This window comes from Petromyzon marinus, chromosome 66 (genome assembly GCF_048934315.1).
Source record: "Petromyzon marinus isolate PM22_M1 ecotype Great Lakes invasive population chromosome 66, UKy_Petmar_22M1.pri1.0, whole genome shotgun sequence".
NCBI lineage: Eukaryota > Metazoa > Chordata > Hyperoartia > Petromyzontiformes > Petromyzontidae > Petromyzon > Petromyzon marinus.
The window spans coordinates 9,183,687-9,210,583 of NC_133732.1; the positions used below are offsets into that span (position 1 = coordinate 9,183,687).

The 26,897-nt window shown below is 50.5% G+C and overlaps 1 protein-coding gene across 4 annotated transcripts; it reads right to left on the bottom strand.

Annotated features, from left to right (window-relative positions):
• Positions 1-274: 274 nt before the first annotated feature.
• LOC142906549 (four and a half LIM domains protein 2-like) lies at positions 275-14,856 on the bottom strand. Of its 4 annotated transcripts, XM_076054661.1 has the most exons (7): positions 14,746-14,800; positions 10,243-10,295; positions 6,434-6,606; positions 4,926-5,100; positions 3,766-3,935; positions 2,256-2,442; positions 275-1,605 (listed from the first exon to the last, which is right to left on the bottom strand). In XM_076054661.1, exons 2-7 carry the CDS (start codon positions 10,271-10,273, stop codon positions 1,454-1,456), a joined length of 888 nt encoding a protein of 295 aa, XP_075910776.1. In that variant the 5' UTR covers positions 10,274-10,295; positions 14,746-14,800; the 3' UTR covers positions 275-1,453. The 4 variants fall into 4 exon arrangements, with proteins under 4 accessions (XP_075910776.1, XP_075910777.1, XP_075910779.1 ...); XM_076054662.1 differs by lacking the exon at positions 10,243-10,295 and having other exon boundaries at positions 14,746-14,856; XM_076054664.1 differs by lacking the exons at positions 10,243-10,295; positions 14,746-14,800 and adding an exon at positions 9,403-10,189.
• Positions 14,857-26,897: the final 12,041 nt, after the last annotated feature.

Consider the following 26,897-nt stretch of genomic DNA (forward strand, 5'->3'; position numbering starts at 1 on the left):
AGTCAATCTCCTGGCTCCGCCAAATGGGGTTTGGCCAGACGTCATAGACGCCTGTCCCCCCGGGGCCTCCGGCACAAGCTTATTAATTAGATATTTTAGACGTGGTTTAGTGGTAATTTGTTGAAGGTGGAGTGGTTACCAGCCCCTCGCACCCGTCCAGATCCCCGATTTAGCCGCTGTGGTAGCTACAAATGCCCCAAGGGGAAAGGCCAATCGGAATTGGCCCTCACACACACACACACACGCAACTTATACCGAGACACAACACAGCCACAACAGTTTGCAAAATTTATTCACCCAAAGCTGGTTTTATTTTTTTTTGTTCACTCCACAAAATCCACACGCACGCGCGTCGCAAGCAGGGCTTGTTCTTGGGGTTTTCACAGAGGCATGCCTTCTTTTATGCTCATGCAAAGAGAGAGAGAGAATATATAACGCGCCACTTTATCCCAACAACAACGCCAACAACATCACTCTCGCCCGAAGCCCCCCCACCTCCCCCCCCCCCCGGGAATTGAGGCGCACCTTTTGCTGGGGGGCTAGTGGGAGAGATACTCTCGTACACCTAACATTGAATCAAAAGCCACTTTGGGGAGGGTAGTGAGTCCGTACCCCCATCTCTCTATCCCCCCCGCCTTGTACCCCGCTTCTCATAACCCGTCTGTTGTGTTTGTTCCACGGGGTGTGTGTGTGTGAGTCTCTCTGTGTGTGTGACTGTGTGTGTGTGGAGCTGAGTGGACTTGCCGATGACTGGTACCAGCGGTGTCAAGATCGGCCTCTGTGGAGGAGGCTCGTGAAGAACGCTACTGGGCAGTTGGAGGCAGTCGCCCTCCAACAACAACGGAGGGCTGAGGAGCGACGCTCACAACAACGAGCGGAGCGCCGGGTGGCTAAAGCACAGCAAGTTGGCACAGTAGGGGGCACAGGTGGTGCATCAGCCAGTCATCTCGGTCATCTCAGTCAGTCGACCCGTTGGCACCTGGGTCTGCCCCGTGACCTCCTGCCAGCGGGCGTTCGACACTTCACGTGGCCTCAAGGTGCACCTAGCCTGGCACAAGCGTCGTGGTGAATGGCGGTTGTTGTGTCTGTATATTTGTGGTGACGCAACCCATCGGTCATGCAGCTCCCCCCCCCCCCCTCCCTCTTTTTGGGGTAAGTGCGGAGGTTTGGGCAGCGTTGATGTGGCCATAGATGCCCAGGCCCATAGAGACCCACAGAGGCCCACACAGATTAGCACGGTTGGCTACGTACGAAAGAAGTTCAACACCGAGACCCACCGACATGAGACTGTGTCCTGGGTCTTGTCGCGACACGGTGGCTGGGTAGATGTTAACTACCTCGCCCGGTGTACAGGAGGTCGTGGACTCGATCCCGGGGCGGTGGTGGCGATGGTGTGTGCGGGGTGTGTGGGGGGCTAGGGTAGGGGTGGCTAGGGGGAGTACTATTTTGGAGTTCAGAGGTCGCGGCCGCAGTCGGGGCACAGGATGTCATCGCGCTCGGTCAGGAAGCCGCGACCCACCAGCGACACGGCGCAGCGCTTGCACGTGAAGCAGTCGTCGTGCCACTGCCGCTCCTCGAACGAGATGTACTTGGCACCGCCCAGACCTGACACGCGCGGAGAGAGAGATGGAGGTAGAGAGTGAGAGAGGGAGATGGAGGAGCGAGGGATGGGCGGGTGGGTCGGGGACAATTCCGCCGTGCCACTGCCGCTCCCAGAACGAGACGGACTTGGCACCGCCCGGACCTGGCACCGCGGCATTGACACGCACAATGGGAGAGAGGGAGAGTGAGAGGGGGAGGATGGGTGGGTGTGTGGGTGGGGGAGAGTGTCGGGCGGCAGACAGATTTGTGGAGAAATCCTCCTGTTTCGTTCCCTCTATCCCTCTATTTAAGCAACGAAACGTGACGATGCCGGGTGTAATGACCGTGTTTTTGTACTGTTTGTTGTTGTACCGTTCTTACTCCGTGCCCCTACCGGACATCTGTGAAGAAAGAGCTTTACAGCTCATTGGATTCCTCCTTCAATATAAACAAATATTCTGATTCTGATGAGTGGGTGCATGGGGCATGCAAGCTGGCAAAATGTGAGCGCGGCGGTGTTGGTGAGAGGGTCAGTGGGGTGAGCGAGCGCGGCGGTGTTGGCGAGCGGGTCAGTGGGGTGAGCGAGCGCGGCGGTGTTGGTGAGAGGGTCGGTGGGGTGAGCGAGCGCGGCGGTGTTGGCGAGCGGGCAGGGCAGGGCCCCCTCGTTGCCTCACCGCTGATGGGGCTGGCGCAGGCGACGCAGCGCTTGGCGTAGAGTCCCGAGAAGCACTCGAGGCAGTAGGGGAAGTCGTCGCGCGACGTGAAGCGCTGACCCGCCAGGGCGCGCTTGCACGAGGTGCACACGAGGCACTCGCGGTGCCACGGCCCGTCACGGTACGTCACGCCACCCGCCGTGATGGCCTGAGGGGGGGGGGGGGGGGGTGGGGGGAGGATGAAATCCGTAACTTATAAGTGCCATACCATATTACAGACCAATTCAGACCTTGTTGGTCACCCCGTGCCCCTTATAAATCTCAACGTTCATCCTACAAAGTCCCATAATCACAAGGAGAGAAACACAAACACACAGACAACATTTTTCGTATTATTTTTGCCCCGAAATTGAAACGGCTGGATGCCGCATGGACCTGAAAACTCAATGTCCCTGTACAAGAATACGGGCTATCACAAGGGAAAAACACAAATAAATAGGCAAAAAAATATTTTTGCCCCTACTGAAACGGCTGTACGCTGTATAGAAATTAAATATCCCTCTACAAGAATACGGGTAAACCGTATGGTTTGACAGGTATGAAAAACGACCCCGAAAGCATCGGGAAAGGGAGCAGGGGAGAGACGCGTGGGGTGATTAAGCTAGACTATTCAACTAAACTCTCTCTTTTACTTTAGCAGGTAAGGCCCCGCTCAGCTGCTCTGTGGCTCTTTTCCGAAGTGACCGGGCGATCACAAGTGATAGCTCAACAAAGCGGCATATCGTCATCACGTGGACATTTCTCGCAGCAGCCAAATACTCTAAATGCGTGACGTTGATTCCAAATATGGAGGGGAAAAAACCGAAGGACCCGGAGAAGGTTCCACGTGACCACGGGGAGAGACGCAAACTCCAAATATAAAGTCGGCATCAGGGTCAGGATCGAACCCGTGAACCTCCTGCAAACCATTGCAAGGAAGTAGTTAGCATTTACCTAGCCAGATGTCCAGTATTTTACACCTTTAATACGCCATTCGCATGAACCTTGTATACAAACCCGCCTTTCAAACTCAGTAATATACTGGAGAAATCCAATGAGCTATAAAGCTCTTTTACACGAACAACCAGTGGTTTACATCGTTGATATCCCCCCATTCATTTATCATTAAACACAAACCCTCCAATACGAAGTCGACTTTTCACCATTAATACGCCATTCCCATGAACCACAAACCTTGTATACAAACCCAGATTTCATAAATGAGAATCTGAATTTATAATGGCGAAATCCGATGAGCTATGAAGCTCTTTTTCGCAGACGTCCAGTAGTTTAAACCGTTAAACCCCCCTTCCCCCCGCCCCATTCATTTACCATGACCCACAAACCCGCGAATACGAAGTCGACCTTTCAGAATTTAGAGCAGGAAGTGTGGCGGCGGCGGCCATTTTATTTTCTGCGCTCAATTACGTTGCTAAGCGACCGCCCTCTCGTCCCGCCCACCCCCCAATCTCCTCCCCCCCTTCCCGCCCACCTTCTTGCAGAGGGTGCAGTGTTGAGCGAACTGCTTCTCGTAGCACGGCACGCAGTACTGATCCTTCTCGCGCGGCACAAAGCTCTTGCTGCCGATCGGCTGCTGGCATCGGGCGCACCCGAAGCACGTCTCGTGCCAGCTGCTGCCGCGGAACTCCATCTTGCGCGTGCCTACCGGGTTGGGGAGCAGTGCCGGGTTAAGCTAGTGCGGAGCCTGTAGCATTTGTTATAAAGGGGCCCTAAATAATAATTAAAAAACACATAAATATTAGAACACATTTTTTACTTGCACAGTAAAGTAATTGTATTTTTTCATTTGCTATTCAGCCAGATAATACCTTAAACACCAAGTCGTTCATAAAAGTTGAATGCGGTATAGTACTATAGTAATAGAGCAAGTGCAGAATCGCTGAACCGGAATTGATAGCTTGAAAGCATTTAGCACGGGGCCCTTGAAAGTGCGGGGAAACGTAGCATTTGCAGCTACTTTTGCTACGAAGATCATCTGGCACTGGTTGGGGGGTCGGAGGGAGGTTAATGGAGGGGGTGGTGGTGGTTGCGGACAATAAAGGAATGGCGGTCGACGTTGATACTAAGATTAAAAGAAAGAGTTTATCATGGGATCTCCTTTGCCAGTATCAAAATGATTCCTTGTAAAAGGTTTCTGTTTGGTGTTTTAACATCTTAACGCCTGTTTTATTGCCAGAAAGGGTATAACCTATTCCTGCGAAAAGAGTTTAGTTGAATAGATTCGCTTAACCACCTCCCGTGTCTCTCCCCTGCTGCCTTCCCCCGACGCTGTAGGATAGTTTTTAATACCTGTCAACCCCATAAGGTTTAGCCGTATTCTTGTACAGAGGAAATTGTGTTTTCAGGTTCATACGGCATACAGCCGTTTCAATACGGGCAAAAAATAATAATTTGTGTTCCTCCCCTTGTGATGGGCCTTTATAAGATGAACGTTGAGGTTTATAAGGGCACGGGGATGATCAATAAGGTCTGAATTAGTCTGTAATAAGGTAGGGCACTGATAAGGAGTTGACAGGTGTGCATATTCCTGAGCGGGAATCGAACTCGGGGCGCCGGGTTCGTAGCGCAGTGCGCTAACCGCTACACTACCGCTCTCCACACACACACACGTACACACACGCACGCACGCACCGGGCAGCACGGGCTTGTTGCAGGCGGCGCACTTGGCCGAGTAGTGGTTGGCGTGGCACTCGGTGCAGAGGAGCTTCTCGTCACGCGCGCTGAACGCTTTGTCGGCGAGAGAGCGCTCGCACGTGGCGCACTTGAAGCACCCCTCGTGCCAGTGGCGGTCCTTGTACGACAGGTCCTGTCCAGGGCGGGTCGGTGGTGGGTGGGTGGTTGGGGGGTGGGGGGTGGAGGTGGGTGGAGGGTGGGGAGTGGGGGGGTGGAGAGTGAGTGAGTGGTGGGGAGTGGGTGGGTGGTTGAGTCGTGGGTGGGTGCGTGGGTGGGTGGGTGGTGGTGGGTTGGGCGGTGGGTGGAGGGTGGGAGGGGTGGAGGTGGGTGGTGGGTGGTGGGTCGTGGGTGGAGGGTGAGTGGTGGGGAGTGGTGGGTGAGTGAGTGGTGGGTGATTGTGGGTTGGGTGGAGGGTGGTGGGGGGTTGGCGAGTGGTGGGGGGTGGTGGTGGGTTGGGTGGAGGGTGGTGGGTGGAGGGTGAGTGGTGGGGAGTGGTGCATGAGTGAGTGGTGGGTGGTGGTGGGTTGGGTGGAGGGTGGTGGGGGGTGGGCGAGTGGTGGGGGGTGGGTGGGTGGAAGTTATCATCTCGCCACAGCCTCGCCCCCGAATGGTTGTGTTCAATGGCGGAGCCAGGATTTTCAGGTAGGGGGGGCAACCCCTCCAGCAATGAAAAATTATAGAGGAGTTGTTAGTAAGTAAGGACTGTTTAGACACCGCACCAGGTACTAATTTGAGGCTGAGCAGACCTATGGGAGGAGGCCCAGAGGACCGGTTTAGATAATCGTCACTGGTGGGGGCCGTGTGCGGGAATCTAACTCGGATTGCCTGATGATTCTGGTTGTAATGACCAGCGAAACGTCACAGTCCTCGAATTGTAAATGTTGTGGTACACAACCGGTGTGCTTAAGTAGTAACGAATTGGCACGTTTTGTTAACATGGCAAACCTTACTAAATCACCGTGTGGCGAGTTTAACGACATATTTATATTTACGTGACCTAACCCTTAAAAAAACTTTTTTAATGAATAACATTGGTTGCGAAAGCCTACATGCTATATGTTAATTATAAACCATTGTTATTTTACCAGGTAAGGCCCACTGAGTTATGTAGCTCTTTTTCAGAAGTGACCTGGCCTTCCAAAATGATAGCTCAACGAAGTTGCTTATCATCATCACATTGAATGTATAGCGGCAGCCATATTACTCTAAACGCATGACATTGATTCTCAATGTGGAGGGGAAAACCGGAGGCTCAGGAGAAAAATCCACGCGACGCCGCGGAGAGAGAGACACGCAAACTCCAAAAATATACAGCAAGCGTCAGGGTCGGGATCGAACCAACGACCTCCTGCACACCAGGCGAGGTAGTTAACATCTCCTAACCACCACGTGGCCGCCCTCAATGTGTCCCAGTTGAGCACCGCCCCCTCCCCCGAAAACACGTGGGTAGCCTTTGATGTTTTTACCTTTGAGTCACAGCCAATTGGTTGCTTGCAGCTCTCGCAGGCGTGGGTGTAGAGCGTCTCGTAGCAACGCACGCAGTACGGGTTCTCCTCGCGCAGGACGTACTTCTTGCCCAGCAGCGACTCCTTGCAGTAGTGGCAGTCGTAGCGTTCCGACGCCATCTTGATGATGTCACCTGCGGTTCAAACAATGGCGTCGCACGGCGCCACGTGCGCGCAGCACGTGTCACTTAAGTCCAAGCGCAATGTGCAACAGGCCCTGCCGCGTGTGCCCCTTTACTCAATGAGGGTCAGAAGAGGACCCTTTTGTGTTGTTGAGGCTTTTTTTGTTGTTGCAAGGAAGATCGCATTACTTTCTCTTGTCTTTCTAAGAATCATTTTCATTACTTTAAAGCTGATGCTTTACAAACCAAACTAGATGCCCGTTTAAGACTGAGTCGACCTCGCTTTTTTTTTTTCCCCCTCCACGTTTGGAATCATCGTCATGCGTTCAGAGTTATTTGGCTGCTGCCGTAAATTTTCACGTGATGATGATGATGGTAGGCCACCTTCGTTCAGCTGCTATAATTTGTGATGGCCAGATCGCCTCTGAAAAAAAAGGAGCTACGTAGTAGCTCGATGGGCCTCACCTGGTAAAATCAAAATTGGAAGTAATTAAAAAATTAGTCGAGGCCCAGGACCGGTTCAAATATTCACTACGGCTGTTTGTCGCGAGCGGCAAACGAACTCGGATTGTGGAGCGCGGTGCCGCTAACCGCTGCGCCACCGCTCCCTGCGTAAAGTATGGTCTTCGAGCAGCAGTGGATTGACAGAGGGACGAATGGCCGTACATTTAAAGTTGAGCTGTGACGAATCGTTGCCACCTACATTTAGGGAGAGAAGCAGGCTCTCACTTTCAGTGAATTGACCATAATACCTGAAGGGAAGGGGTAACCTTAGATTCCATACCTAGGCTACACGGACAGGTATTGAGTATGCGTTAGAATTACTAAGTGGACACGGGTGTTGATTAAGTTGCGTGTGTACGAACGTATGTGCATGTGTGTGCATGCAAGTCAAGGAAACGAATGATGGCATTATGAAAAATAAGAATAGATTTTACCCTCGATGGCAATTAAACAGAAGTTGTGTTAGGATGTTCAAACACCAAATATATTAAACATTTTTTCAAGGAATTAAGTCTGCATTAACCACACACAGGACTTGTGGTGAACATGCAACAATCGCTCTGATAACATATGCATTGTCCTTGAAACGAATTTGCCTACACCAGAAATAAGCCAACTGATTGGCCTACATCAGTTTCTAGGACAATTCATATATCATCAAAGCATGTTCACCACAATTACTTTGTGTGGTTAATGCAGTATTTTATTCATGTGAAAGATATCTATTTATTGCTTTAACATCTTAACACCCTTTATTGCCAAAAAGGGTAAACCCTATTCTTATTTTTCATACTTTAATACTGGCAAAAGGGTCCCATGAATGATGACAGATTAGTAGATCAGAGCTGGAACACCCGACTACTCACGTAAAATTACAGAAAAAGAGTTTTACGGCCGATGAAACGTCACTGATAGTGTTTACCAAACCAAATCCATTGTCTTAGGATCTTTTGGAGCGGGGGTTGGGGGTCATTTTCCGGTGCGTTTGAATGATCCTCAATTTTAAAAAATAACATAATGTATGTATATTTCGCACCGTGCCTAGCCAACCGTGCTTATCGGTAACCTACAACAAATAGAGCACGAGATTAGTTATTGCAAGTTTTGCCCCAACTCATAGCGTGATTTTAAACGGGGCCGAATTTCCCCCCGCCTTATAAAATGTGTTAATTCTCGATTACAAACAACAAACAACAGAAAAAACGCGTGCGGTTATTTATCAAGGCGACGTTAAATGACACGTAGACGTGCTTATACAGAAGGGGCAGCCAAAACGTTTGGATAATGATTCAGATGTGCCCATCATTTAGAGCAGTGGTTCTTCTTCTGAACCTGGGGGAGCATCTCGCACCCTCCGGGGGAATGGTGGGTGGAGGGGGGGGTGCGAGGCATGGCCAGATTATTTTTCAAAGGTAAATCATCAAAACACAAATTAAGCACGGCCACGTCAGTACCACTTAATTTCATTGAACCCTCTATGCATTCACATGATACATTTTATTTACGATCGAGAACCAAAGGGTTGCAAGGCTGCAGTCATGGTTAAGAACCACTGCTTTAAAGTATGATCGGGTTAAGAGGCGCCACGGTGGCTAGGAGATGTTAACTACCTCGCCTGGTATACAGGTGGTCGTGGGTTCGATCCCGACCCTGACGCCTGCTGTCAGGTCGCTTCTGAAAAATAAGGTAATAGCTCAGTGGGCTTTGCCCGGTAGGATGGGGATGTCTTATTTGGTTCTTTCGGTAAAGTCACGTAGAATGAGAATAAAATAATAAAATAACACAATAAATTTTCACGACGTTTCGGCCACAACGCAAGCGGCCGTCTTCAGGTGAAAGGTACAGACCTGTCGGGACGACAGAGCTTCATTGAAGCTCTGTCTTCATTGAAGCTCTGTCTTCATTGAAGCTCTGTCGTCATTGAAGCGATGTCGTCCCGACAGTTCTGTACCTTTCACCTGAAGACGGCCGCTTGCGTTGTGGCCGAAACGTCGTGAGAATATTATTGTGTTATTTTATTTTATCAATTTATTATTTTATTCTCATTCTACGTGACTTTACCGAAAGAACCAAAGAAGATGAATCCTTGCAGTCACAAAAGCTTCAAATCGAAAGGATGGGGATGGTTTCATTGTTTTGGTTTGCGTTTGGATGATTTGTTGACCTTTGTTGTACTCTGCACTGCTGTCGTGTTTTTGTGACGTCTGCTATTGGAACGTTCAAACCCCGTGTCCCCTACTGGACATCTGTGAAAAAGAGCTGTATATTTTTTTGTTTCCTCCCACACAGCTTAAAGGACGCGACCTGGGTTTGGCTGTCTTCACTCCAACGCTGTCCTCTGGACAGTACGGTCCCTTCACCTGATGAAGGCCACTTGCGTTGTGGCCGAAACGTCGTGATTTTTGTTGTTTTATTTTTTGCCTACGTGACTTTACCGAATAGAACCAAAGAGTATGAGCTGTATAGCTTATCGGATTCCTCCACTGTTAACAAAGATTCTGATTCTGCATATTTGGAGTTTGTTTCTTCTCCCCGTGGTCGCGTGGATTTTTATTGAGGTCCTCCGGTTATTCCCCTCCACATTTAGAATTAATCTCATGCGTTTAGAGTATTTGACTGCTGCTATAAATTTCTATGTGATAATGATGATGATGATAAGCCGCTTCGTTGGGCTATTATTTGCCAGGTCGCTTCTGAAAAAGAGATACATAGCAGCTCAGCAGTGGGCCTTGTACACACCTGGTAAAATAAAAATAAATATTTTCGTTTCAGTTCGTCTGAGATGGATACCACTAACTCTAACCAACTTGTCCTGACCATCTAATTAGACTTTCGCTCATTCTCAAATGGGCACCACCACTCTACACCTTCTTCTGTCCTTATCTCCTCACGTCTTACCGGAGACATTAGTGCAGCCATTACAGAGATCCGTCTCGTCTTAACTACTACCCAATCCTACTTGTTGAGCACATTCTTAACTAGGTGAGAAACCCATTAGCCTCTTTTATATATTTTTAAACGAACAAAATGGGGGGGGGAGGGTAATTAGTTTAATATCAAATGTTTTGACTGCCCGGTGTATCTACGTGTTGTCGTATATGAATGTTAAAGTGTGAACCGTTAAAGCGTTTGATTGGCACACACAGTAACGGAAGTCCGATCCATCCGTCGCCATCTTGATGACGTCACGCCGCCCCCTATAGAAACACAGGGTTAAGTGTTTCTGCATTTGTATAACTTTTATTTCCGTAACTTACTCTCATCAACTGCTGTATATCTCGACTTCTGTTGCAAGTGCCGATGTCATACCTGTCAACCCCTTATCAGTGCCCTACCTTATTACACCTTATTACAGACCAATTCAGACCTTATTGGTCATCCCGTGCCCCTCACAAATCTCAACGTTCATCCTACAAAGTCCCATCGCAAGGGAGAAACACAAAAAAATGTTCTACTAAATTTCCCTGCACAAGAATGCAGGTAAACAGTATGGGTTGACAGGTATGCGATGTTAACCACCGCTGTGGCCGCGGCTACTCGGCTCACGTTTCATTGACAACGTTTGTTTGGTGAGCTCGCTGCCTGAACCGCACAATCGACGCAAAAGAAGACTCAACTCGATACATTCGTCAAAAGCCGCGCGCTCGTGTGTGCACGCGTGGTCTTAAAATAGGAGGGGGAATTATAAATGTATACAACAGGCGACGTTCCGGGCCAATGGCCCTTTCGCATGACATGTTGGCAGTGACATTCGCAGCACGTGTGCCATGAAGAAGGCGCCTTCGCTCAGAACGTCGCCCCACGGTGCCGATTTATCGGCGGACACGTTGAGTTTTCTTTGGAGGGGGGAGGTGGTGGTGGTGGTGGTGGTATTGAGAGCGGTTCACGTGGACTCGTAAAATCAATTCACGTGGCTCGTTGCAACAGGGCGACATGAATGAATGTCTCCCGTTGAACGTGAATAACGAATGACGACGTCTCTGAAGGTTGTTAGGGGGGGGGGGGGGGGGTTGGTGTTGATGTTGTTCTTAGCGGGATCTGCAAGTCCAGTGGTGGTTTTTATTTAATTTAACATTCAAAGCTCTTGGTTGGGGTGACAAAGTGGCAAGACGGAGAGGGGGGCGGCGATTGAGAATGTTTCGAGAAAGGTTAAGGTCAAAACGTAGTCGGGCTTTGCCGACCAATGTTGTCCACAATAGAGGTTTTAGTTTTTTGGGGTGGCTTAGATCGCATAAACATAAACGTGTCGTTAGACCCGCAGCCACCCGACGCAGCCGAATTCGTAAGGTTTGTCACAGTTCTGGCTATGGCCTGATTATGCCGCTTGTTATTGTTGTAATTACCAGCGAAACGTCATGGTACTGGAATTGTAAACGTTTGAGTGGGTTTAGTCTCCAACACACAACCGGTTAATGCTGAACTGGTAACTAATTGGCCACGTTTTGTTTCCGTGACAAACCTTGGCTGTGTCGGGTGGTGATGGCGCGTTTAATGACACATTTATATTTAACCCAAAAACATCTCTATTACTTGCTTATTGCTCTGGTGGCGATGGTACTAATGAAGATGCTGATGATGCTGCTGATGATGATGCTGCTGTTGCTGATGTATGTTTGTTGACCTTATTTCTCACCGTACGTAGCCAAATGCGCTAATTGGAGGTGCGGGTGGAAAGACGACACTCCCTGGGAATGCGAGATGCCCTTTCTGGGTGGTGCAAGACATGGCCAGATTTGTTTTTAGACGCTAAATCATCAAAACACAAATTAAGCAGGGGGCACGTAAGTAACAACTTTCTTTGTTTCATCAAAACCTCTACGTATTTATTATTCTTAGCTCTTTCGGTAAAGTCACGTTGAAGGGAAACAATAAAATAATAAAATATATATAAAACAATAAAATTTCTCACGACGTTTCGACCATAACATAAACGGTTTGTTTATATTTTATTATTTTATTGTTTCCCTTCAACGTGACTTTACCGAAAGAGCTAAGAATATGAATTACTGCAGTCACGAAAGCTTTAAATCAAAATTCTCTACGTATTTATTAACATTATAAATTGTTTTAACCATTGAGCGGCAAAGGGGTGCAAGGCTACAGAAAAGGTTGAGAACCGCTGGCCCAGATTGATGACTTAAAAGTGGACAGCTCCCAGCGGCTTCCTAATATCGGAAGGGGAGGAGCGTTCCAGACGGCCGCCGAAGCAGCGAATCCGAAAGCGCCGTGCGACGCCTTCGTTCGATGGCTTGGGCCGAAAAGCCGCTGCTGCTGCTGCTGCTGCGAGGATATTAAGGGCACATCCCTCGAGATTCGTAAAACATTTCTAAATCTGGAGAGCACACGTTCTTTTTTCCTCGTCATTTACCCCTCCCCTCCCCCCCCCCCCCCCCCCAAGAGCGGCTACACAAAATTACCCATTGGCCGCCAACGTGCGGTGTCAATAACGGAGCGGGATTCTCGGTGGATTACTCTGGAGTCGCTGGGGTTACAGGCTTCGGAGTCGGGGGTCATGGTTATGGTCAGGGTCGCGTTCACCTGTCCGGCGGCTAAAGGCGATGGCCGTTGCAATGACACGTGGCACGCACGCGACACGCAGAAGGCTATGCACGCGTGGGCAATACGTGCATGCGTAACACGTGTGTGTGTGTGTTGTATATGTGTGTGTGTGCTCACTAACAGCACTTGCCGCAACAGTCTGTTAAGGCTACACGGGGGATCTTTGTGTTTGTGGGGAGCGGCGGTGTAGCGGTTAGCGCTACGCTGCACTATGAACCTGGCGACCCAAGTTTGATTCCCACCCATGGCGTACCAACACCAGTGACGATTATTTGAACCAGTCCTGGGTCTCCCCTAGGTCGACTCAGCCTCGAATTAATATCTGGTGCGGTGTGTAAACATCGCCACTGGGGAGACAAAGGCGGTCGGCAAACCTGCGGATCCGGAGCCACGAGGTGGCTCTTTAAGGACTGCAGTGTGGCTCTTGAAATATGGGAGGGTGGGGGGGGAGTCCAGTTTACCATGGAAATCCAGTTTACCATGGGAGTCAAGTTTACCATGGGAGTCCAGTTTACCATGGGAGTCCAATTTTTCCATGGAAATCCAGTTTACCATGGAAATCCAGTTTACCATGGGAGTCCAGTTTACCATGGGAGTCCAGTTTACCATGGGAGTCCAGTTTTTCCATGGAAATCCAGTTTACCATGGGAGTCCAGTTTTACAATGGAAATCCAGTTTACCATGTGAGTCCAGTTTACCATGGGAGTCTAGATTTACCATGGGAGTCTAATTTTCAATGGGAGTCCAGTTCACCATGGGAATGGCTTCGTGACCGTTATGTATTGAGGGGCCACCGCTCTTTAAATATTCGGGGGTGGGGGGGGGGGGTTGGTTATTTTATTTGCAGACCCCCGATAGAGTGTTTACTGATATTTGTGCGCACACACACGTGCCAGCAAAGCAGTGTCCATGCATTTTGCGAGCAGAATACACACACGCACGCAAGCATATACTCACGATGTCGTTTAAAGCACGTGGATTATACAGACAAATATCCCCCCGTATGGTATTTAAACAGACTGTCGGGGCAAGTGCTGTTAGTAGCGAGTAGCAGCACCTATGAAGGCCGGCACGGCACACGAGGGGCGTGTGGGTGGCCAACACCACGCCCGGCCGCCTTTGTCTCCTCAGTGCCGCACCAAGTACTCATTTTGAGGCTGGGTCGACCTAGGGGAGGCCCAGGACCAGTTCAAATAATCCTCACCGCTGTTGGCTGTGAATGGGAATCTAACTTAGTAGCGCAATGCGCTGACCGCTACACTACCGCTCCCCACTACTCAAATATACACACAGATACACACACACATGCACAAACATACAAACACGTGTGTTCGTGTGTGTCAAATATAAAGAGACTGTAGGGGCAAGTGCTGTTAGCAAGCACCTGTGAACGCCGGCACGGCACATGAGGTGGGTGGCCAACACAACGCCCGGCCGCCTTTGTCTCCCTAGTAGCGATGTCTACACACCGCACCAGGTACTCGTTTGAGGCTGAGTCGACCTAGGGGAGACCCAGGACCGGTTCAGATAATCGTCATCGGTGTTGGCCGTGAGCGGGAATCGAACCTGGGTCGCCAGGTTCGTAGCGCAGCGTAGCGCTAACCGCTACACGACATAGCACACACACACACATATAAAGACACACGCATATACACGTACATACGTATATACATAGTAATGCATATACACACACGTACACTATGCACACACACATATAAGTACACACACACACAGGTACACGCACGCATATGCACACGTACACTATGCACACACACATATAAAGACACACACACACAGGCACACGCACGCATATGCACACGTACAGATACATGCACACATTCAAAACACATTCATACGTACACCAATGAATATGCGCACAAGCACGTGGTCGCCGTGTACAACGATCACGTGGTCGCCGCGTGCAACGCTCACGTGGTCGCCGCGTGCAACGATCACGTGGTCGCTGTGTGCAACGAGCTCGAGGTCGCCGCGTGCAACGGTCACGTGGTCGCCGCGTGCAACGAGCGCGCGGTCGCCGCGTGCAACGGTCACGTGGTCGCGAGGCGCCGTGACGCGTGTGTTTTTTACCTGTGACGTCACGCGCTTCCACACCGCGGCTCCGTCTCGCGGTGTCTCGCGCGGGCCCCTGCCCGAGCGCCCTTTTATCCTTTCCCTCTCCCCCGCGTCACCTCCCGCCCCGCCCCCCTCTCGCCTCGCCCCTAAGAGACGGAGTTGAGATAAGGAGAGCAGGGGAGGGAAGGAGGGAGGGGAAGGAGGGAGGGGAGGTGGGGAGGGAGGTGGAGGTGGGGGTGGTTGTGCACTAGCGAGGGGACGTGCGAGTGATGAACGAGGAGAGCGATGGAGATGTCACGGCAGAGAGGCGGTGACGGTGGCATGAATCAGCGTCACGCCAACTGCGGTCAGCGTCCTCGCAGCAGCAGCGGCGGTGGTGGTGGTGGCTTTTGGCTGGCCATCGAAATGCTGCACAATGCATTGCACATTACACAATTTATTGTATACTACGCAATGCATTGCACGTTACACAATGCATTGTATACTGCACAATGCATTGTATACTACACAATGCATTGCACGTTACACAATGCATTGTATACTACGCAATGCATTGCACGTTACACAATGCATTGTATACTGCACAATGCATTGTATACTACACAATGCATTGCACGTTACACAATGCATTGTATACTACGCAATGCATTGCACGTTACACAATGCATTGTGTACTACACAATACATTGTATACTACACAATGCATTGCACGCTCCACAATGCATTGCACGCTCCACAATGCATTGCACGCTACGCAATGCATTGCACGCTATGCAATGCATTGCACGCTACCCAATGCATTGCACGCTACACAGTGCATTGTATACTACACAATGCATTGTATACTACACAATGCATTGCACGCTCCACAATGCATTGCACGCTCCACAATGCATTGCACGCTACGCAATGCATTGCACGCTACCCAATGCATTGCACGTTACACAATGCATTGCACGTTACACAATGCATTGTATACTACACAATTCATTTTGTAGGGTATAGTGTGATGTATAGTGTAGTGTATAGTGTAATATATAGTGTAGTGTATAGTGTAGTTTATAGAAGTGCAATGCATAGTGTATTGTAAAATAGCGTAGTGTCTAGTGTAGTGTATCGAAGCATAGTGTATATTGTAGTGTATAGTGTAGTGTATATTGTAATGTATAGTGTAGTGTATAGTAGTGTATAGTGTAGTGTATATTGTAGTGTATAGTGTAGTATGTAGTGTATAGTGTAGTATGTAGTGAATAGTGTAGTGTATAGTGTAGCGTGTCGTGTATAGTGTAGTGTACAGTGCAGTCTATAGTGTATAGTGTAGTGTATAGTGTAGTGTATAGTGTAGTGTATAGTGTAGTGTATATTGTAGTGAAGTGTATGTACGTTGAACTTCTTTCGCACCGTACCTAGCCAACCGCACTAATCGGAGGCTCGTTGGGCATTGGAGCCATTCGATTGAGCCCGTGCGTGCGTGCGCGTGGTGGGATGGCGAAGCTAAATTTACCCACGTCGGTTCTGGGAGCGTTGGTAACAGACCGGAGATAAATAATGAATGTAAAAATAAATGGATTACGGAGGTATGCACATATGCATGCGTGGACGCGCCTCGAGGAAGTCTTGACTTCTTCCCGCATCCTTAATCCTCCGACACGAGTGTCAACACTTGCCCATCACACATGGAGAGAGAGATGTGTGTGTGCGTGTGTGCATTCATAGTGGGGAGCGGTGGTGCAGCGGTTAGCGCTACGCTGCGCTACGAACCTGGCGACCCGGGTTCGATTCCCGCTCACGGCCAACACCCAGTTACGATCATCTGAACCGATCCTGGGCCTCCCCTAGGTCGACTCACTCTCAAATGAGTACCTGGTGCGGTGTGTAAACATCGCGACTAGGGAGACAAAGGCGGTCGGGCGTGGTGCTGGCCACCCACCCCCTCGTGTACCGTTCCGGCCTTCATAGGTGCTCGCTAACAGCACTTGCCCCTACAGTCTGTTAAGGCTATACGGGGGATCTTTGTGTGCATTCATAGTGGGGAGCGGTGGTGCAGCGGTTAGCGCTATGCTGCGCTACGAACCTGGCGACCCGGGTTCGATTCCCGCTCACGGCCAAAATCAGTGACGATTATCTGAACCGGTCCTGGGCCTCCCCTAGGTGGACTCAGCCTCAAATGAGTACCTGGTGTAGCGGTGTGTAGTGAACATCGCCACTGGGGGAGACAAAGGCGGCCGGGGCGTGGTGCTGGCCACCCACCCCCTCGTGTGCCATGCCAACCTTCATAGGTGCTCGCTAACAGCACTTGCCCCTACAGTCTGTTCAGGCTATACGGGGAGGTGTCTTTGTGTGGGGTAGTGTCCGGTGGAGGGGGGGGGGTAGAGAGAGAAAGTGAGTATCCATCAACACCAGGGCCTATCCCTCCAACGCCGCATGTCCGTCGTCGGAACGCCGGGGCCTAATTGAGGAAAAGTATCCACGTGGAGCTCCGGCGGGTGGCGGCCGGGGCGTGGTGCTGGGCCACCCACCCCCCTCGTGTGCCACAGTGCCGGCCTTCACAGGCGCTGCTGCTCGCTAACAGCACTTGCCCCAACAGTCTGCGAAGGCTACACGGGGGATCTTTGCACGAATTGTAATCCGGGTGGTCAAGCGGTTCCATTTGGTGGGAATCCATCTGCGGCGACATTAACGGGCCGCTCTGTGGCGACAGCGGGTGCACCTTGCGCAAGGGCTCGCTAGGGGGCAGATTCCGGATGTCACGGAGGTCGGGTCAGGACACGACAGTCTGGGTGAACCCGCGAGAGAGCACGTGACCGCACGAGGGGGGCACGGGCCCCCCCCCCCCCCCCAGAAGGAGGTGAGCCGGGGCCACGTGGTTTGGGCCCAGACTCTTCGCGAAGGATCGAGAAGGGGGGCGTGACCAGGGGCGGAGCCCGGCCACGTGACGGGAGATAGAAGCCGAGCCCCGAGAGGTAACGGGGGCTGTTCAACCCTCACAATCGCTGGCCCCGCCCTCTTGCCCGATGCGGCAACGCCCCCCCCCCCGCCACCACCACCCCTCGGGTCAATATAATGCCTCGTCCACAGCAGTCTGATTCTCTCACCGGAAGACGGTCGCTTGTGTCGCGATCGAAACGTCGTGATCAACTATCATAATTTTTCTACTCAAGTGACTTTCCCGAAAGAGCCGAAGGACTATGGATTCCTGCAGTCACGAAAGCTTCAGATCAAGAAGGAGTCGCATCCTCCGATCTTCGATCTTCAGCCCGCGACGACACGGCGAAGTGTCGGCTGTTCCGGTTCAACCACATGGGGAGTCCGTTCAAGTGGTTAGGTGGTTAGGAACGGTGGCCGCCACCTTACGTAGTGAACCTGTGATGTACGTAGTCGCTCTCAGTGTACATGGTTAACATTGGAACGTTGAATAGTGTTGGTTGTATCTTGACTTAAAGCTTTCGTGACTGCAGGAATTCATTCTCCTACAGCCAAACTCCTCCCCTCTCCCCACTTCCCTCTCCCCTCCCGTGCCTATATGAAGCCACAACAGCAGATCATTTTTTTCTCACCTGAAGACGGACGCTTGTGTTGCGACCGAAACGTCGTGTTTTATTTTATTGTATTGCTTTTTTCTACCTAAAGCTTCAAATCAAGAAGGGATTCATATTCGTTGGGTCTTTCGGTAAAGTCACGTAGATAGAACAATAAAATAACGAAAATGAAGCGAATTATTATTCTTGATTTGAAGCTCTCGTGGCTGCAGGAATCCATACTCTCTGGTTCTTTCGGTAAAGTCACTATAGATTTTATGTTCTATTCTTATTTTTTCTATCTACGTGACTTTACCGAAAGACGCAAAGAATAGTGTTGGCTGTGTTAGAGAACAAACGCCTTGCCCCCCGGTCTTGGTGTGCGCCTGATTAGAACCCACGACACACGGAGACTTTGACACTTGTCAGGGATGAAGGCCGAATCGGCGCCTGCTGACATCTCGCGCGGGGCTCAAGCGACTGAGCTGCTGAAGCACCGTCGGCCCAAACGCGGTCACTCGACCGGCGAAAGTCAGCCACCTACCCGTGCCTCTTCCATCGTGGCTGATGTTCCTCCCTTGTCAACGAGCTATGAACCGCCGTCACACAAACTTCATTCATCATCCTCGCAGCAGCGGTGGCTTCTGGCTAACCGTGAAACATAGACGGTCACTGCACAGTCACTCGACCGACGAAAGTCAGTCACCTACCCATGCCTCAGACGAGTACCTGGTGCGGTGTGTAAAACATTGGCACGAGGGAGACAAAGGCGGCCGGGCGCGGTGTTGGCCACCCCCCCCCCCCCCTCATGTGCTGTGCCGGCCTTCATAGGTGCTGCTGCTACTCACTAACAGCACTTGCCCCAACAGCCTGTGACATGCTTACACGGGGGATCTTTGTCTTTTGTCATATACACGGACCTCTGATTAGCGCGGTTGGCTATGTACGGTTGCGAAAGAAGTTCAACATACACACACACAGAGACCCACAAATCCATAGAGACCCACAGAGACCCATAGAAACCCATAGATCAGCGCGGTTGGCTATGTACGGTGCGAAAGAAGTTCGACGTGCATAATATATGTAGCGAGACACAGGGGTGGATAGCCAACACCACGCCCGGCCGCCTTTGTATCCCCAAATGCTGATGCCGTTCGGCGCACAACCACACCAGGCACTCGTTTAAGGCTGATTCGACCTAGGGGAGGGCGGGGGGCTTGAATATTCGCACGCGTTTAAGAGTTATTTGGCTTCCGCTATAAATGTCCACGTGATGATGATACACCACGTGGTTGAGCTGCTATTGTTTGTGATAGCCAGGGTCGCTTCAGAATAAGAGATCAGTAGCATCTCAGTGGGGCCCATAGCTGGTAAAATAAAAGATAGATTAGTTTAGTTATATAAACATTTGTTGATTTAAAGCTTTCGTGACTGCAGGGATTCATATTCTTGGTTCTTTATTGGTTCTTTATTTTATTTTGTTTTATTTTTATTAGTTTATTATTTCCCTTCTACGTGACTTTACCGAAAGAATCAAGAAGATATATTTTTGTTTAAAGCTTTCGTGACTGCAGTGATTCATATTCTTGGTTCTTTCGGTAAAGTCACGTTGAATGGAAACAATAAAATAATAAAAATATATTGTTTTATATATATATTATTATTTTATTGTTTCCCTTCAACGTGACTTAACCGAAAGAACCAAGAATAAGAATGAAGAAGATAGTTTAGTTATATAAACATATTAAAAATATAATGTCATGGAATGTTGGGCCCCCTGAAGCTGCATTCCCCATGCCACGTGGCTGGCATGGTGGAATCTGGCACAGATTTAGCTGAATTCGAAGAAATGCGAAATCCTTCAGCTGCGCTGGGCAGGCTCGCGGACACGAGCCATTACAATCCCCTAGAGGATGCAGAGAGACAGAGAGAGGAGAGAGAGGAGGAGGAGAGACCCCCCCCCGCCCACCCCGAGACCCAGCGCTTAAAGCCAGAATCCCATTATGGCGATGCCTCTCAGTGTCCACTGAAACGACACGGAGCCAGCCTCGTCGTAGACCAATGCATCGATTCACGGCAGCAGAAGCCACCGCTGCTGCGAGGATGATGACCGCAGTTTGTGTGACGATGATTTACAGCTCGTTGACAAGGGGCCGTCCATAAGGGGAGTCAGACATTCGTGACGATGTGTGACGAGAGGGGGAGTGGGTGTTTGAGAAATGTGACGTCACATCAAAATGCGCAACTTTAAATCAATATAGACAAACACGTTCTACTTAATTAAATAGACTTTAGGAATAGGTTTAACCCTTTTAACTGGCACAAAAGCTGACACCTTTATTCAAGGCATCATGTTTGCAATGACCACAACACAAGCAGTCAAAATGCAAACAAAAAAGACAACTCTGATAATAATATGCACTGTCCTTGAATTTGATTGGTCCACACCCGAGACGGCTTTTCTTAGAGCCTAGTCTCCATTGGTGTTGGACCAGAAGACGCCAAAAGGCGTACAACTCAACAACAGCGCACTATCAGAGTATTGAGGGCTCGGGGTGAGTATTTACATTATGAGACCTCCTTTGCCAGTAAGAATATATAGGAATAGGTTTTACCCTTTTAACTGGCACAAAAACTGACACCTTTATTCAAGGAATCATGTTTGCAATAACCACAACACAAGCAGTCAAAATGCAAACAAAAAAGACAACTCTGATAATAATATGCACTGTCCTTTAATTTGATTGGTCCACACCCGAGATGTGCCAGATAAAAGGGTAAAACCTATTCCTAGATGATGAATTAAGTTTGTGTGACGGCGGTTCATAGCTCGTTGACAAGGGAGGAACATCAGCCACGATGGAAGAGGCACGGGTAGGTGGCTGACTTTCGCCGGTCGAGTGACCGCGTTTGGGCCGACGGTGCTTCAGCAGCTCAGTCGCTTGAGCCCCGCGCGAGATGTCAACAGCCGCCGATTCGGCCTTCATCCCTGACAAGTGCCAAAGTTGATTTAGGCGCTTTCGTGACTGCAGGAATTACTCTTTGGTTTATACTGGTAGGAAGGAAGTTGTAAACTGAGTGTACCAGCCTGCAATAGATTAATGTGTCCGTCCGTCCGTCCCCTTTCAATACTTTAACGAAGTGAAATCTCGTGTGACTGTCATCCTTTATTTAACCACGTGAGTGACGTCATTGAGAGTCACTCTCCTGTGACTGACATCCTTTATACTGGTAGGAACGAAGTTGTAAACTGAGTGTACCAGCCTGCAATAGATTAATGTGGCCGTCCGTCCGTCCCCTTTCAATACTTTAACGAAGTGAAATCTCGTGCTGTTGGGGTGTAAAATCAGCAATAGACAGCGCAGAGACTTGTCCTACCAGCCCACCCTGCAGGGACCTGTTTCGGTAAAGTCACGTAGAAATAATAAAACAATAAAATTGTATAATATATAATAGCATACGACGTTTCGATCGCAACGCAAGCAATCAACCAGACCATGCGTTAATTGTATTTTAACCGACCGTTTGTGTTGCTTTATATAGTTTCCAAATTTTGCTAAGCCCCGTTTGATTTAGTGTGGTGTTCCGTCTCTCTGTATCCCCTGGTATATCTGTGTTAAATCCCCCTACTTAAGGTCTGTATATATATCTGCGGTTATGCGTTTCCTCTACCTGATGATGATTGCTTGTGTTGCGATCGAAACGTCGTATGCTATTATATAATTTTATTTTTATTATTTCTACGTGACTTTACCGAAAAAACCGAAGAGTAAGTGTCAAAGTATCCGTGGATTCCGCCCTCCCTCCCCCCCACCAAAAAAAACCCCCACTTGAACCACCCGGTTTGAAATTCGTGTAAAGATCCCTTCGTGTAGCCTCCACAGACTGTCAGCGAGCAGCACCTGAGAAGAGGTTTTCACCCTTTTTTATGATCTGGCAACAAAACAGCCGTGTTCAGATATTAAAGCGCCAAACTGAAACCTTTTAACGAGGAATCGTGTCCGCCGCATTGACCACAAAACTCGTGGTCAGAATGCAAACAAAAAAATCACACTCTGATAGCATGATGATGATCATGACGATGACGCATTGTCCTTGAAACTGATTGGTCCCACACCAGAAACAGCTTCCTTTAGAGCCTCGTCTCAAAACGGTGGTTAGACCAGAGGACAATGCCAAAGCAGCACATGTGGAGGCCCGGCATGGCACACGGAGGGTGGTGGGTGTGCAGCACCACGCCCGGCCGCCTTTGTCTCCCCCAGTGGCGATGGGGTTTTTTTGTTTTTACGCACCGCACCAGGTACTCATTTAAGGCTGAGTTGACCTTGGGGAGGCCCAGGACCGGTTCGGATAATCGTCGCTGGTGGTGTTGGTGGCCGTGAGCGGGAATCGAACTCGGGTCGCGGGATTCGTAGTGCAGCGTAGCGCTGACCACTGCACTACAGCTCCCCGCACACACACACACAGTAATGCACACACACAGTAATGCACACACACACAGTAATGCACGCACACACACAGTAATGCACACACACAGTAATGCACACACACACAGTAATGCACACACACAGTAATGCACACACACACAGTAATGCACACACACACACAGTAATACACACACACACAGTAATGCACACATAGACACACACAGTAATGCACACACACAGTAATGCACACACACACAGTAATGCACACACACACAGACAGTAATGCACACACACACACACAGTAATGCGCACACACACAGTAATGCACACACACAGTAATGCACACACACACACAGTAATGCACACACACACACAGTAATGCACACGCAGTAATGCACACACACACAGTAATTCACACACACAGACAGACAGTAATGCACACACACAGAGAGACAGTAATGCACACACAGACAGTAATACACACACACAGACAGTAATCAACAACAACAACCGCCATTCGCCACTAAGTGGCGGTGACATCACCACGACGCTTGTGCCAGGCTATGTGCACCTTGAGGCCACGTGGAGTGTCGAACGCCCGCTGGCAGGAGGTCACGGGGCAGACCCAGGTGCCATGGGTCGACTGACTGAGATGACTGGCTGATGCACCACCTGTGCCCCCTACTGTGCCAACCTGCTGTGCTTTAGCCACCCGGCGCTCCGCTCGTTGTTGTGAGCGTCGCTCCTCCGCCCTCCGTTGTTGTTGGAGGGCGACTACCTCCAACTGCCCAGTAGCGTCCTTCACAAGCCTCCTCCACAGAGGCCGATCTTGACACCGCTGGTACCACTCATCTGCAAGTCCACTCAGCTCCACGTCCTCCTGTACCACATCACTCCATCTCTTCTCTAGCCCGTGCCGCGCCCGCGTAGCCCCCTCGATCCGGCCGAACAAAAGCTGTTTCGGCATGCGGTGGCTGGGCATGCGGGCTACATGACCCAGCCATCGCAGCCTTGCCCGCCGGAGGAGCTCACCGATGGGACCTTGCCCAGATCTTTCAAGGATTTGTGAGCTCCTCACATAATCCAGTCTGGTTAAACCCAGGATGGATCGTAGGCAGGCCAGCCTAAATGTTTCTAACCGGCGAAGATGTTCCATTAGGGGGGTCCACGTGTCGCAAGCGTAGAGAAGACCGTGGCCGAAAAGACCTGAAGCGTAGTGCGGAGCGACAGACCAGGTAGCTTCCACACAGCGTTACGCAACCGATGAAAAGATATTGCCGCTCGACTGATTCGGAGTGAGACCTCTGCTGTTAAACTGGAGCCAGTCATAAGCACACTGCCCAGGTATGGGAAACTCTCCACTCTCTCCACAACTACCCCATCACCGATTGGGAGTTGTGGGGGTGGAGTGTCCGATGGTACAAAATACCCAGGCAGGTGCTTAGTTTTGGTGGGGCTGATGGCAAGGCCCCATCTCTTAGTGGCACGCTCCAGTCTCAGCAGCAGCGTCTCCAACTCCTCCTCTGAATGAGCAGCTATTACCAAATCATCAGCATACATAACGTGGTTGAGCAATAGGGAGCCATCCCTTGACCGCACCCGGGCATCGATCAGCCTCCCATTATATCTGTACCACATGGAGCTTCCCCCGGTATAGCTATTGAAGGCTTCACGAACTACGTTGTCAAAATAGATGTTAAATAATGTGGGAGCCAGAGGACATCCCTGTCGCACCCCAAGGTGTACAGGGAAAGGCTCTAACTCCCGGCCACGTAGTTTTACGCGGGCCCGCTCACCATCATGAAGGTCCTTAATGATCGTGACCAGAGGGTCAGGTACTCCAAAAGCACAAAGAACAACCCAGAGCCCAGGCCTATTGATGGTATCATAGGCCTTGACCAGGTCAATAAAGCAGAGATGTAGATCTTGCTGGAATTCCCTACACCTATGTTGTAGCTCACGGACAGAAAATATGGCATCTGTGCAGGACCGCCCTTTCCTGAAACCGCACTGGGGCTCCTCTGCCTCTTCTCAGCGTGCCTGGCAAGGCGATGTTGAATAATCCTTGCCAGGACCTTTCCCGGCACACTGAGGAGTGAAATGCCCCTGTAGTTGTTACAGTCTGTGCGGTCCCCCTTCTTAAAGAGGGGGACCACCAGGGTATCCTTCCAATCCTGCGGAACCCGTCCAGTGGTCCAGACTGTTGTTATGATGTCATATAGGACAGTCTGTGCACAAACTCCACCCTCCCTCAGCATTTCGCTTGGGAGATCATCTCTGCCCACTGCCTTTCCTGGTCTCAGACTCCGGATCGCCCTCAGTACTTCCTCAACAGATGGCACCTCAGCCAGCCACTCACAGGGGGTGACTTCTTCCAATATTTGAGGCACCGCAGCCTCAGCAAGGTCATCCTCACTTTGTGCCACGATGTTTTCCTGGCTGAGGGAGTTTTCCTCCCACAGGACCTCACAGAAATGCTCAGCACATCTGCAAACCTGTTCCTGGGGGTCGGAGATTGGATCACCGTTTTTTACCCTGATGATGGTAATAGGTGTGGTGCTGCAGGTTACTTTTTTGATGGAGATAAATAGAGATTTGTGATCGCGGGCCACTGAGGCAGACTCCATCTCCTCAGCAACCCGTGACCACCACCCATCCTTGCAGCGCCTCACGGCTCTCCGAACCTCCGAGCGAAGGTTGCGGTAAGCCTCCTCATTCTCTGACGTGGGATTCTGTAGCCGATGACAGTGGGCCTGTCGCTTTTTCTCAACCATCCTGAACACCTCCTCTGTCAGCCAGGGTCTCTGGGGAGGTCCTGACCGCGTACCCAAAGCAGACATTGCAGCCGCATGTGTCACAGTTCTAAACCTCGCCCATTTACCCTCGACATCAGGAGGAGTGGGGGACGATGCCAACCCCAGCCGCAGGCGATGATGAAATTCTCGCTTGCAACTTTCATCAGATAACCGAGACCAGGCCACTTTTGGTTGGAATGGGGTCCTGGGTGTACACCCACCACCGGAGCGGAAGAATGAGCGGCGCTTCTTACAGATGACAAGTCGATGGTCAGAGGGCAGATCAGCTCCACGGTAGATCCTGGTGTGAAGGACATGGGCTCGCATCCGCTGGTCCGTCACTATGTAGTCCAGCAGATGTTCTTGCTTGGACCCAACATGCATCCATGATGTTGTGTGGATGCACCGATGCCGGAACAGCGTGTTGGTAATTACAAGTCCATGGGCTGCACAAAAATCTAGCAGCCTCCTACCTTTGTTATTAAGCTGATCCGGCCCATGTCCTCCAATCACTCCAGGCCAGGTGCCAGCATCATGACCAACTCGGGCATTGAAGTCACCCAACAAGATGACTCTATCCCGAGGGGCCACTTTTGCCAGCACCTGTGACAGGAGGTCATAGAAGGCATCTGACTCATCGGCTTTGCCTGCATCCCTCCACGGATGTTCGTCTTCGGTGGGGGCATAAGTAACCACGAACACCAATCCTCGCCTCCGACTGATTGGAAGGCGAGCCCAAAGTAGCCTGGGGCTTACAGCTTCCCACACCTCACCGCCACACTCCCACGCCCCCTTCATTCTTTTGTTCAAAAAAAGAGCCACACCCTGTTGTTTGGCAGCCTCCTGCCCCGAGTAGAGGACTGTCCACCCCTCATGGTGGCAGGAGCCAGAACCAGTCCACCGGACCTCCTGAATGCCACAGAGATCCAGGCGGTACCGGTCCAGCTCCCGACAGAGGAGTGGCAGCCTCTCCTCCGCAGTGAGCGTTCGAACATTCCACGTGGCCATCCGTAATGGCTTTTCGTTGTTTCTGGAGGAGCCCCGAAGGTTGAGATTCAATCTCCTGGCTCCGCCAATTGGGGTTTGGCCAGGAGACGTCATAGACGCCTGACCCCCCGGGGCCTCAGGCACAAGCTTATTTGTTACATATTTAAGTTTAAGTCGTAGTTTCGTGGTAATTTTTTGAAGGTGGATGGGTTGCCAGCCCCTCACACCCGTCCAGAGCCCCCGTTTAGCCCCTGTGGTGGTCACAGACGCAATGAGGGGAGGAACCAATCGGAATTGGCCCTCCCCCCACAGCACTGTCCACGACAGAGTTGCCCGTCCGGCACCACGAGGAGGTAGGGGGTTGTTTTGCCGGACACAGACAGTAATGCACACACACACAGACACAGTATTGTACACACACACACAGACACAGTAATGCA